The sequence below is a fragment of the Wyeomyia smithii genome, chromosome 1, assembly GCF_029784165.1.
Source record: "Wyeomyia smithii strain HCP4-BCI-WySm-NY-G18 chromosome 1, ASM2978416v1, whole genome shotgun sequence".
Taxonomy (NCBI): Eukaryota; Metazoa; Arthropoda; class Insecta; order Diptera; family Culicidae; genus Wyeomyia; species Wyeomyia smithii.
The window spans coordinates 23737711-23751923 of NC_073694.1; the positions used below are offsets into that span (position 1 = coordinate 23737711).

At 34.7% G+C, this 14213-nt stretch overlaps 1 protein-coding gene across 3 annotated transcripts in view; it reads left to right on the forward strand.

Moving 5' to 3' along the window:
- The window catches only part of LOC129717898 (uncharacterized), a 309945-nt gene that overhangs the window by 210339 nt on the left and 85393 nt on the right, over window positions 1-14213 (forward strand). For all 3 annotated transcript variants that reach the window (XM_055668165.1, XM_055668166.1, XM_055668167.1), the window contains one exon: window positions 12416-12690. In XM_055668165.1, coding sequence (XP_055524140.1) covers window positions 12416-12690 — 275 coding nt within the window. The remainder of the gene's footprint in view (window positions 1-12415; window positions 12691-14213) is intronic.

The window sequence follows — 14213 nt, forward strand, 5'->3', positions numbered from 1 at the left end:
ATGTTTCAAACATCGTTCAAAGATAAATTTCCTAGAAATATTTCCATAACGCGACAGTGCCAAATGTCTTTAAATTTGTGTTTCAAAAAAGTCAAAAGTACCTTGAAAATGTCACAAATATTTTCCAGTTATTCTGTATGTACAGATATAAACATGAAAACATATTCAAAATGTCTCAGGAATATTTTTAACTCAACAAAGTTCGATTCGTTATTAATAAAAGCAAAACATGTCTAGAAGGTCTCATAAAAATACCATAACGCAGCTTCATAAAGAAAAAAAATCTTGAAGGTAAACGTCTTTAAAATGTCTCGATAATGACTCAAATAGGTAATAAAATTGAAACAACTATTTCTTGAAATACGCATTAAACACTCTTAGGAAGAATAGTTAGCAAGGCCCCGAAATTGTTCTTAAAGCTTTCCAAATCTGCATGAAAATTGTCTCAAAAATATCACCGAAAGCATCGCGAAATATTTCATTTCGTTTCAAAATAATATTTCACAAGGGAAATCGATATAATCAAAAAGTGAACAAAACATCAAGCGTAAGCATTTCTACAGACGATGGAGACGCACGGTTATCGAGCAGGGTGGAACCGAAGAGAAGCAACAGTGTCATCCTTTTTTCCAACATTATTCAGTTTTTTTCTTCAACCACGGGCTGTACATTTGGCTGTTTTTGTTCATCGCTCCATCGATGCAGTGCACTTTTCTGCTTTCATTCTACTCCACCGGCCCTCAACCCACCTCTTTTGACAAATTGGACCCATTGTTGGGAAAGTACGCTCTCGACGAATCTATGCAGGGGAAAACTTTCGCCGCCGGAAATGGAAACAACAAATGGACGGGAAAACTTTCCCGCTTCGTTTCGGAGCTTGAAAAGAGATCAATGAGACGAAAAAAAAACTGTCTCATTTTAAAACTACCTTGGTAGTAGCGAGACTGTGGCGGATTTTAATCGAAACTTGCAATTACCAACAGACGCAAAAGTGCATTGATTGGCAGGAAAAGTTTTACCTCTTCTGGTGGGGATTATTTTTTTTTCGATTTGCGTGCACACGCGCACAGTTTCTTGCAGCAAACGTAAGAAAGGCAAATTGCGAACTAATGAGTTTTTTCTTCCCCGGCAGCTGCTGTTATGGGATGCAATATAAGGTTTTTTGAACAACAGCTGATACGAGGGAAAATGAGTTTCGAAATCGGAAGGGAAAGTATGCTAGCTGCCAATCCTAAAATCTACAATGGCCTTAGAAGAACATTTCCAAATCCCAATTCCTAGATTCCGAATTTCAAATAAGCATTAATTTAAAGTTAGCATCGCCAACGGCGACTATCTCGAAGGACCACATTCCTTCCGCATCTTGTATTCTCCATTTCGGTGCTTATTTTCCACCTCAAGAGACACCAAAAAAAAAAAAAACAAGAAAGAGAACAGCGTCAGGGTTCACGGGCGACCGGCCGGATTAAGGTGGTCCCCAAAATGGCCGAGCAGAGTCAGGAGAATTTATTCACCCGAGCAGGGGAAGAAAATCCGGAAGTTTTTATTTTACCAGTTTCGCCGTTTTGTTGACACCTTTTTCGATCTTCCACCGAGCTGTGATAATTAAACAATCAGCCTTCGCTAATAATGTTGAATGAATTTAAAGCCCCCTTCAATTCAAAGCCCCTTTTTGCGGGATGGCAGTCAACAACCAGAAATTCCACCACAGTTAGTTACACTGTAATCCGTCGTCGTCTTCGGTCTGATTTGGATCTTTGTCGGGGGCACCCTGATCCTGCGTTAAAATCCCAACATTCGTTCCACTGGAGCTGGCACAACCGGTCGACTCTAGAAATGATGGATAACGGAGTGGAGCAAAGTGCGTCCTCTGCTAGGGGAGAAAACCGTCGGAGCGGGTCGGATAAATCCTGCTATTTTTCCCTCGGAGAAGCTCATGTAAATTTGATTAACTGACTGACTGAAGCAAGGGGGAAAGAACGAGAGGAGCAGCGATAAGACTCTTCAAGTACAATAAGCCATTTTTGGGACTCTCGATATTTTCCGCTGCAGAAACAAAATGGGTTTGAAGTGAGTGTTTTTCTTTGGTTTGAGTTAAGGCTAATCCGAACGGGGAGCAAAATGATTGATTAGGTTAGAAGAGAGTCGGTGCTGCTTTGCGTACAATGAAAACCGCATGTAAACTCTCTCTAATGTGTCTTCATTAAAAACCCGAGCTCGGTTGCCCACCAGCCGTCAATCATGTTTTTCCCCCGAATGCATTATACAATTTCCCTGCTCCAGATTTGTTGGACTGTGAAACCGATCCTCCCGTTCCCACAGGTTCAATGGGTCAACTTCTTCCGGACAAAACAACGTGTCCCTTGTTCCGTTCCGGACGCGCCTAAAATCCAGCGTTAATTAATTCGAATTTGCATACACGTGCTGGAAGCTGAGGTGCCTCTTTTTTCTCCGATTACCGTCGAATTACCGAGGCGAATAATTTGATTGCCGCCCGTATTCTGAGTGAGGCTTCGTGGAAAGTGAAAATGTTATCCGAACTTCAATCGTCCGAGCTGCGAGACTTTGAAGTACCGAGAATAAAGCATCATCCCAAATGCCAACAGCAAATTAAACAAAGCTGTGAATCGATAACTTGATTGCTTTAATCTGACATTTTTCCCTGATTTACGAGTGCTACCGGCTTTCGGTCTAAGCTGTGCTTCGCAATCGGATTTGGGTTCGAATTTTAAATCAGAATTTATGTGCGTTCGTGGTCCATTCATGGGAAACTATAGGCGGATGATTTATTCACTGTTCCTACGCTTGAGATTTTAGCCTGGCCTGGCAGCCTTTGTTTAACTTTGGAATATAGAAGCAACACTTCGTCCCACTCGAAGATTCTACTGCCTTCAATTTTGGTTTCGTCAAGAGTAACTTTTCGTGAAATGTGTTACCATTTTCAATCCACATTTTCAAGTGATGCTTAAGTGAAATATTAACATAATGATGCAAAAGAAATGAGGCAAAGCTTTCCAATGAATTTACTTTACGAGATTTACTTGTTGTTGAGATAAATAAGCCCTTGTGTAGGTCTGATTCTGCAAGGTTTACGTACATTTTATTATATTAGGTATATTTCTTTTTCTCTATACTAGCACTTGCTTTAAATTTGCTCTTCTGGCCACGTTCACGATTTTATTCCGTTTGTAAAATGAATGTGCAAAAAATGAATAGCATTTGGTATTGGCAAACAGTGATATCGGACCGACGAAGCTTTTAGCCGCAACAAAATAATACGTTGTATCGTGTTGCAGCTTGGCCACGCAATAATATACCACGCTGTTGCATGTTGCATCCTGCGGCTGAGGGATAACAGCATTTTGTTCTGATTTCGTCTTTCTCAAGACGTTTAAGTATTTTGTGTAAAGTGTAATAAATTTTCCAAAAGGAAGCCATAATTTTTCACAATGAGTGCACTTTTGAAAGCAGCCATTATCAGGATTATGAAAAACGGTCTTCATTAGGAACATCGTTCATACAACTAAGGTGTTTGAAGCAAAAATATGATTAACTTAGTCCTACGTCAACTAGGCGGTTGTGCAGAGCCGCATTTAGGTGCTGGGGGACCCGGGCCAGGTATTTTTGTGGGACCCCCTTCTCTTAAAACATTTAGAGGTAACACAAAAAAAGTTCTCCACTCTGGCTCCACGTCTTCGCATCTGAAGTCCCGGGGCATTTGCCTCCTTTGCCATCCCACCTTAAATCCGGGCCTGCGGTTGTGTCTGGAATACCACCTATACTTTTCGAAAATTTGATTGGTGAACTTTTAAAATATTCGTTCTGGTTTTGTTTAATTTTCATGGCTCATTTATTTTTCGGTTTTATTGACGTAGAATTACGTCTCAAGGCAAAAAGGGGTGCAAATCGAAAAACCGAAAACATCAAGTAGCGTGTGTTCACTTGTAACATGTGTTGTTTTCTTGCTTGCACTGTGTGTCACTCCCCAAAACTTCGCTTATAGTGAAAAAACGAGTTATTCTTAAAACAATTTTTATTTTGAAAGCAAATTTTATTTCTACCCACTCTATTTAACAACTTCAAATAAATTATTGCGGGGCGCTAAGAAGTGCCAATGGTGTTGTCACATTAGTGGCCCTTGGCAAGTCTGTTAATTTTCTGGTCATTGCGAATTACCACTGCGTATGACTCGGAAAGATTCTCTTTTTTTTTGTTATTTATAGCAGCATTTCTTTTCGTTTAATTATCAAACGAATTTCCCGAGTAATGTCGTTGCATGAAACTGCCTGTTCAATCTGTGTTACATATTACCATTTTGTCGAACAGTGTTATTGAAACATTCATTTATAAAGCATTTGCATGTTTCAGCTAGTTTTGAGACTTTTCTGTAACACTTTTAATACGTTTTTTAAACATCATGTATTCAATTTTGATTCACTTTTAAAACATTTTAGAGATTTTTCAATATTTTTTGAGACAACATTATGGTTTTTCAAGACTTTTTATCTGACATACATTAGAGATTTCTCTGAGACTTTTGTGAGACATTTATAAAACATTCAAGCAACATTTCAAAAACGGTTTTGAAACATTATTGTTATTATAAATTATTTTTAAAATAGCTACTGCTTTTTAACACTTTTGCAGTTGTTCTAAGGCATTTTGGAGACGTTTTGTATGCAGCAACGTTTTTAAGGTTTTTTTTCTGTGGTATATGTTAGAAACATTTAGACATTTTCGGACTCATTTCTTGAACAAATTTCTAACCTTTTTTTGAAGCATATTTTTGAACTATATGAAGCTTTTATGAAACATTTTTATTGAATATTTAAAATTTTTCCGAAAATTTTTTGCAACATGTTGGAGACGTTCTTCAAACAGTTTATTTCTGATTCTAAAATTTCTTATGCATTTTTGAGACAATTTTGCGTTTCGGAACGTTTAGAGATATTAGAATTTAACTCAGAATTTTTTTTTTAAATATTAGGAATTATACCCGAAACAGTTAAATGCCCTTTTTAAAGTAATTCTAAAACATTTGTGTTACACTTCCACAACAGTTCTGAAATATTATGCATTCAGTTTTGATACACTTTGGAAGAGTTCTTGAGACTCTTTTGAAGCATTCAATGCTGAGAATTTGATGGAGCATTTCAGCAACGTTTTAAGATACATTTTTGCAACAGTTTTGGAACATGTTTGAGACATTTTAAATCTAATATTTTCGAAGTAGTTTCAAAGAATCGTTGAGACTTTTTCAATACAGTTAGTCACTTCTCTAAAACGTGTTAACGACTTTCATATTTTATACCTTTGTTGAGACATGTTTGACACGTATTGGAAACTTTGCTCCATCGGAGCATTTTTGAGTGATTTACTATTCTTCTCATTGTTTAAAATGCGTCAACCGTGAGTTTGAAAGCTTTTAGCCAAGTCGAAAAAGCGTAATGTCTTCAGAGATTTTAGTGAAGTTGGCAATTAAGCTACGAAGCCGGTGAGCAATTACTCTGCGGTCTTTTGATGCATTTTAGAACTCGCTAGGGGCACCACAATTCACGAAAAATGTTGAAAAACAACAATCTTTAATTTTTCTACTGTTTAACCAGTGTTATCAAATATTTAGGATTTTTTGCGGCATTTTGAGGATTTCATTTTCCAGTTAATTATTAAAATACAATTCATATAGCACTTCTTAAATATTTTTGTAGCATTTTAGAAGACATTAAACATCCTTTGAACATTTATGAAACAGTTTAAACCATATTAGAGCCTCATTTTAGACTTTTTCAAAACAGTTTTTTCGTATTCATGTACCATTTTTAAGAGTTTTCTGATTTACTTCTGAACTTTTTAGAGTTATAAAAGAAATATTTTTGCGCATTTATTTATACAATTTTGATTCTATTTGAGAAAATTTTGAAATGTTTTACACAAGTTTGAAGCATTTTTTGGAATCTTAAGAATATCAGGATGTTTCTAGAATATCTTTTGATAAATATTGGAAATGTTTTCAAGAGATTTTTTAAGTATATTGAAGACATGCTTCAAACATTTATGAGTTTGTTCTAGAAATTTTTAATTATAATAGCGGCCCTTCTGGAACATTTACTCAACATTTTTGAAACGTTTTTCAATAGTAAGATCCGTTTTTGAGTCAATTTTGTGACAATTTTATGACATTAGCATGTTTCAGACGCTACCTATGAGACATTTGTGTTACTATTCTATCACAGTTTTGAAACATCTTGATATTTCATTTTGAAAGTGTTTGAAACATTTTTAGTTTTTGTAACAGGTCTGGAACATAATCAAGGCTTTTGCAATTATGTCACTTCTTTGAAACATGTTTACAACTATCATGTTTAAAACCTTTGTTGAGCCATATCTGTCACATTTTGATAACATTTTCGTAACCGTTTCAAAACCTCAAATGATTCAAGAATCATTTTTATTTGGAACTTTCCAGATTTATCAATGTGACATTTCTCAAAGATGTTTCAAAAATGTGTCAAGACTATATTTTAAACGTCTACTAATCGTTACGGAAATGTTTCAAAACTGTTGGGGAAATATCTGAAAAGTTAACCAGATTGACCAAAAATGTATTGAAATAATATTTAAATGAATCAATTTTGTTGTAAAACTGTGTCAAAATTGTATCGCTTCAGTGAGTCAATTCTGATACCTGTATGAGACGATACTTAAAAAAGATTGAGATGTTTTGAATGCAAATTAAAACAATTTCAATACATTTTTGGTTATCTTTTGGAATAGTTACTTTCGAGTCATTTTCAAAACATTTTTTGCAACAGTTTTGAATCTCTTCACAACAGATTCGATACGTTTTTGAAACATTTTGAATTTTTTTAATGCATCGTCAAACAAAAAAAAAACAACATTCATATAACAGTTTTGAAACTTTGTTCAAAACTTGTCTTGAGAAAATTTTTAGACAATCACATGTTAGATTTTTTCAAGATTCATGAGACATATTTGAAACATTGTCTATAAAACAGTTTTAAAAGAATTACCTTCAAGGCATTTTAAAAACTCTTTTGCAACTTATTTTGAGGCATTCTGAAGACATCTTCAATTGATTTTTGACACCCTTTCAAAACGTTTTCGAATCAGTTTTCAATTCAAACATATTAGAATAATTTTAGATATATTTTCAAGTTACCTTCATATCACATTGGAGACATTCTTCAACCAATTTTCAACCTCATTTTTGAAGCTTCTCATTAACAGTTATGAAGCTTTTCAAAACATGCTTCTATTCTGAGCTTTTCTGAGACATCTTTGTTACATGTTTGAGACATTCTTGAACCATTTTTTAAACGCGTTTTTGCAACATATTTAGGACATTTGTCAAACATATGTTGAAACTAATGAAACATTTTGAAAAGCTTGCTTTATGTCATAAAAGCAAAAAAGAAGCTTTTGATACCTTCAGGTAATATTTTGAAGACCTTTTAGAGCATTATTGTTACACTTTTAATACTTATATACTTAAGCATATTTGTTACATTTTTAATACTTTTAAAGAAGTCAAGAACTCAATTTTTGATGAAGATTTAAACATTTCACAGACTTATCGGAAGTATTTTTAAACAATTACTTTTGGAACACATCAGAGCGTTTGTTGGGACATTTGAATTACTTTTTGACGTAGGACTACGTCTTTGTTTTCCATACTAGATTACATCTTGTGAAATTGAAAATGAAACTGGCGAATGTTGCGTCAGTTTTCAAACGATTATAGTAAGCGAACAACTTAATGCATGTGTGACAATTGTTTGATATAATGTTTAACATTGTTGCTGTACTGCTTAGTGGTGAAAAAGGGTAAAAAGTTCCAAGGTCAAGCTTTCCCATACATTTTCCTTGCTTCCTGAGCAATAACATGGACGGAATAAAATCCACTGCCCACATATTCTGACTCAACAATGTGTTTTGTTCCGTTTGTCTTTCTCGAAACTGCGTGGCCACGCCCTCATGGCAAAAATCTACGCTGAACTCGATACAAAAGACGGCGTGTAGAAAATTCAGCTTCAGTCTAGTTTGTCATACAATAGCGAGTGGAGTATAGCTGTTAGAGGTACGCGACATTGAGAAACGAGAGCTGCATACGAGTCAACTTCCAGGCACTGCGAACCATGTTACCTTTATTTTGCATACGGCAACAACAGTTAGCATCGTACGCAGTACGCGTACGCCATCGTGGATCATTATTGTTCATGGTGCATTCCAGAATTAGTTGGCCTTGAAACAGTATAGAAACGTTTCGTACACCTTTTTGCAATAGAATTTTTGAGACATTTTAAATTTGTTTTCGAGAATCTTCTGAAATTTTTAGCTATGGAGTATTTTCAAAATGATCACTTTCAGTATAGATTTAAGGCCTTATGTTTTGTTTATTATGGAAACTTTTTGCAACAGTTTTGTGACATTTTTCAAACATTGAGATTTTTGGAAAATATTTCGACCGTTTATTTTCGACATATTTTGTAGCATATGTAGAGGTTTTCAAGTATATTTTAAGCAATTCTGAACAAATTTCAAGCTTTTTTTACAATTTTAATTTTTTTTCAAATTTTTAAATATTTTAAGCTTTTTTGAAACACTATTGAAACAGTTTATGAAACAAAACTGTTTCAATAATGTTTCTGAACATAACACGTCTTGAAACAGTTTTCAAGCGACGTTAAAACATTTTTCAACACATTGGAGATAATTCTGCGACAGGATGGAAACTTTTTCAATGCATTTTTGAGATTATTGTAAAATATTTTTTATTTAATTCGGATAAAATGCCCATACATTTTCGCAACTGTTTCACATATATATTTTTCAAAACAATTGACAATTTCATCAAGCAGACAGTATGTGCAGTAGGGAGAGCGAAAAATAAGCGAGCTGGCAATAAGATACAGATTTGGAAAAATATATATTTAAAAGTATATATTTTTCCAAATCTGTATCATATTTCCAGTTCGCTTATTTTTCGCTCTCCCTACTGCACATAATGTCTGCTTAATAAACTTGTGTGTTAACGGGTAAAAGCCGTTGTTAAAAATAGAAATGTAGTTCGAAAAATTGACTATATTCAAAAATTCAGTGTTGTTTCAACATATTTCTAACATATTTTGGGCTCTTCTGAGACATTTTCAAGGCATTTCCGATACCTGTTTGAGACACTTTCAAAACAGTTCCTGAACGTGTTTGAAAAATTTCTGAAACATGTTTGAAACATTTCTGGAACATTTGCGAAATAATGTTGCAACAATATGGAAACATTTTAATAGATTTCCAAGTTCACTATTTTGGCGACAGTATAAACATATTTCAATCACAGTTTTAAATTGTACCAGTTTTCAAAATACTTTTTTCCGTTAGTTACTTCTTAGACGTGTAAGAGACTTATTTGAAACACTTCCGAAACATATTTGTAACTGTCTTGAGATTTTTTGAAATTGTTCTAAGAGCTTTTATACATTGGTAATAAAATTTCGAAGTATTTTGAGACTCATAAAACATTTTCAAAGAGAGACTTTGCAACACCTAATAGGCATTTAGGAAATATTTGACATATAAGGAGAAAGTTTCGAAACATTTTTGAAACTTTTTTGAAACATTCCTTAAAAAAATAATTTTGGAACATTTTGTTATATTTTCAGATTCAGACTTCACTGAAGACTTACCAAAAATATTTGGACAACATGTTAAAAAAAGTTTACAATCGTTCTGGTACAGTTTAAGAACAGTTTTAGAACAGTTTTGAAGCAATTTCGATGCATTTGTGAGACACTTTCAATCCGTGTCTGGGATTCTGTTCAGACACGTTTGAAACATTCACAGCTATTATATGAGACGCTTTAGGAACATTTATGAGACAATTTTTGAAACAGTTTTAAAAAGATTTATAATATTTTTGAGACAGTTCAGCCACAAGATGAAGCATGCTTGATGCATTTGTCATGACTCGAATGACACATGTTAAATAACACTAAAACACATGTTTTATTTATTGTTGAAAAAATTTACAGTTGTTTTGCCTTTTTGAAACATATTATTTAAATATTTTGAGTTTTTCTTTGTCATTTTTGAAACAGTTTTAAAAAGATTTATAATATTTTTGAGACAGTTCAGCCACAAGATGAAGCATGCTTGATGCATTTGTCATGACTCGAATGACACATGTTAAATAACACTAAAACACATGTTTTATTTATTGTTGAAAAAATTTACAGTTGTTTTGCCTTTTTGAAACATATTATTTAAATATTTTGAGTTTTTCTTTGTCATTTTTGAAACAGTTTTAAAAAGATTTATAATATTTTTGAGACAGTTCAGCCACAAGATGAAGCATGCTTGATGCATTTGTCATGACTCGAATGACACATGTTAAATAACACTAAAACACATGTTTTATTTATTGTTGAAAAAATTTACAGTTGTTTTGCCTTTTTGAAACATATTATTTAAATATTTTGAGTTTTTCTTTGTCATTTTTGAGGTATTGATGTAACATGATTTTAACATTTTCGAAACAGTTTGAAAACATGTTGAAACATTTTTGAAACATCTTTGAGAGATTTTGCAACAAGATTGAAACATTTGTTTTGCGCTTTTAAAGTTTTTTTTCATGCAGCTTCGTTTAGTTTAAAAATCATTCTTGAGTCGATTTGATATTTTTTAAACTTATATTTCAGGGCTTTGTACGACATTCTTGACAATGTGCAGGGTTAAAAAGTATAAATTTTTTTGAGACTTCCAAGATACTCTTTTGAGACACTTCCGAAGCACATTCGTAACCGTTTTGAGACATTTTGGTTTCGTTAATAAGGCATTTTTGCAAGCAAGAATACACTTTTAGGCTATTCCGAAATTCGTAAGTTTTTTCTTCTTGTTTGACATATTAGGAAACATTATCGAAACGTTTTCGAAACTGTTTATAATATTTTTGCAACATGTACTTGGAAGACAGTTCATTATTTATTTTTATTTTACTTATTTTTAAGCAATTTTCAATCACTTTCGAGATACATTGGAGACTCGGCTGCTACTTGTTTGTATTGAAAAAATTGCAACCGTTCTGTTACAGATTTGAAACAATTTTGCTGCATCTGTGAGACATTGTTCAGGAGTTTCTAAAAAATTCACAGCCTCTTTTCACACAATTTAAGAATCAGATGCTGCCTAATTTTTTCTACAGAAGGAAGATAAATCACAATTCTTTAAAGTCCTTCATTTCCAAAATTTCTCAGAAGCACAAAAATAGCGCAATTCATATCCACCCCAGTGCAGCGTCAAATAAAAAGCCAAAAACCAATTTCAACATTTTTTTTTACACGATTTCCTGCATCATTCAGCCGCGACTTTCCGCTTCGTGTGAAGCTGTGCTGAAGCTTTCTTTTTTTTGGTTTCCTTCATACACACGAGAATCGTGACACGTTCCCGATGCCGAATTGGGTAAATGGCACTCTCATCGACGCGCTACACACTGTTGCGCTTTGCCAGAGGAAAATCAGCAAGCAGGCGAAAACAGGCAATGATATTATAAGTCTCACCTGACGAACCTTCCGCCGCTTTCGTCTCCTTGGCAAAAAGGGAAAACTTCCGTACGCCACAAGCCGCCATAAGCTCGGAAATGATGTACAGTTATTTCCTCTGGGTTTTTAGCGTTTGTCCTTTTGCGTGGGTGGGTGGATGAATGATAATTTCTCGTTCGTTCCTAGGTTCGTGACATGGTTTTGTTAGTTCTGTTTTACTGGTTGTTTTTTTTTCTTCTTCTCACTCTTTCTCTCTCTCTCTCGTATCTCGTAACTTGTCTTCATTCTTTATCACCGCAGGGACCCACGTCACGGCCTTTTGTAGACGGAATCCCGACGACAATGTCGAGAACTCGGTTCACGGGCGACCTCGATGAAAGCTGTCGACAGACGTTCCGTTCCATGACTTTTATTTTTCTTTTTTTATTTTTTGTTATTTTAGGGGGCACACGAGAGCTGAGCCTTTTTGTTATGTTGTTGTTTTGTCGCCATTGTGTAGGCTTTGAATTCAACTAGGTCGGGACACAGCTGTACTTCACGGTGTTGCTCTTCCCCGACTGTGACTTTCGTTTTCTTGTGCTGAGAAATGAAATCTTCAGCTCGATTTTAAAGCTCCGAATTGAAAAAAAAAACGCTAATAAATTTACTTGCGTAATTTCATCATCATCCTTAACAGTAGCCATCTTCGCAGAAGTTAAAAATGTTTTATTTCCACCTTACTAAATTTTCGCACCGCGAAGACGGGACCGTTTTCGTTCGCCGGTCCCAACTCATTATCATTAATTATCGGGGAGTTTTCTTTTGTAAGCAAATCTGTCCATAACGCGTTAATCATTTTTGTCTTTTTTTTTGTTGCTTCACAGACACACCGTCGATTACGAAAGTGCGACCGCTGATTTCGCCCACCGGACTGCAGATTACGTCCCGCGGCCGAGTCGTGTTCAATCTGGTGTCCGTCCAGCAGCCACTGGTACAGGAAGGGGCGGGTCCACCGCAAGCATCAGCACCAGCCGGAGGGGCCGGACCGGGTGGGGGTGGCGGAAGTGGTGCGTTTCTGGACATGAAGAGCTATCTGTCGCCCGAATACCTCAGTAGCCTGGGCAAGAAGATCAATTTTTCCGAATCGGATGTGGAGAAGGTAAGATAAAATTTTTACTCGATTAAGTTAAGTGTTTTTTTCTGTAAAGAAGATAAGATTCGTAATTTTAACTTCAATTCAAATTCTTAATTTTTTTACTATTATTTTTTTACTATCATTCTAATTTTATGTACAAGACAAACAGGCACCTAAAAATATTGTTTCTTGCATTCTCGCCTGTCCTTAAAACAGTTTTGAGACATATTTGAGAATATTTCAATTATTTTTGAGACCTATTAGAGACATTATTGAGACTTTTGTAATTCAATTCCAGACACATTATTCAGATGGTTTGAAGACATTTTGCAACAATTCTTCACCATTTTGGAATTATTTTTGAGATGTTTTGGATTTCATACTGAGACATTTCTCAAAGGTTTTTGAAACATTTCTGATTCTGAAACATTCTTGAATCAGTTTTTTGAGACGTTCAAAATCACATCTTTGATTCTATTAAAGCACTCTGAAAATATTCGACGCTGGCCTAGCAAGCCAGTCGTCGCATGTTCGAAACTTGGCTGGGAGAGACCGTTATAATAAATAAGATCGCAGTGCTAGCTCATCAATTGTCCTGCACACAAACGGTTGACTTCGTAGCATCTGTAGAATAAACAGAAGGTCAAATTTCAGAAGGAATGTGGTACTTTGGCCTTGTTTTTTTCAAACATATTTTTTTGAAAACAGCAAAAAAGAATGTAAAAACGGCGAAAATGTGATTAAGGTCAATTAGGGTATCAAACGTCTTCGTCATTGTTTTTTTCGGCAGTTTTTCTGCGGCAATCTTATGCAAAAGGGGGCCGAAAAAAACCACTGACGAAGACGTTCGATACCATACTTAAAAAATCGATGCAAAATGTCGTGATAAATGAACAGAACAGAATAAGATTCGAACATAAGTCTTAGAACATCTTGACAGGTTAAAATTAGGAAACACATTAACAATATTCAAAATTGTGGAAAAAAAAAATAATATAAAACAACAATCAAAAATATTTGAAATCGATTCAAAGTATTAAACCAACAAAACCTAATGTTCAAAGCGGTCAAAAATATTAAACTGGGTTGACGGAAATGATTCTGTGAAAGCAAATTTTTACAATAGATCACTGCTTCTAGTAACTATCCTTAATGAAATTTATTAGATTGAGAGCATGAAAATGTTGTTAAAAGTTATAGACGAAATTCAACCACTTACTAAAGAAGATTGATAATTTGAAACATAACGATTGAAATTGTCTGGCGAAAATTGGTAAAATACTCTAATTAGGTTGAATACAGCAAAAAATTCATTGTCCAAGATACAACAAAGAGCAAACAACAAAATCAAAAATGACTTACTTTGCTTTTTACTTTTTTTGGCGACAAATCGTAGCACACATCCAACGCGTATAGAGTCTACCTCGTAGTCGCCGTCTTTTATCCGGGTCTCTGCTGGATATTACCTTCGTCGATCGTTAATTTACCCACTGTTTCATCAGCGTATTTGTATACTTCGTACAGCTCGTAAATCATGCACCTGCGTC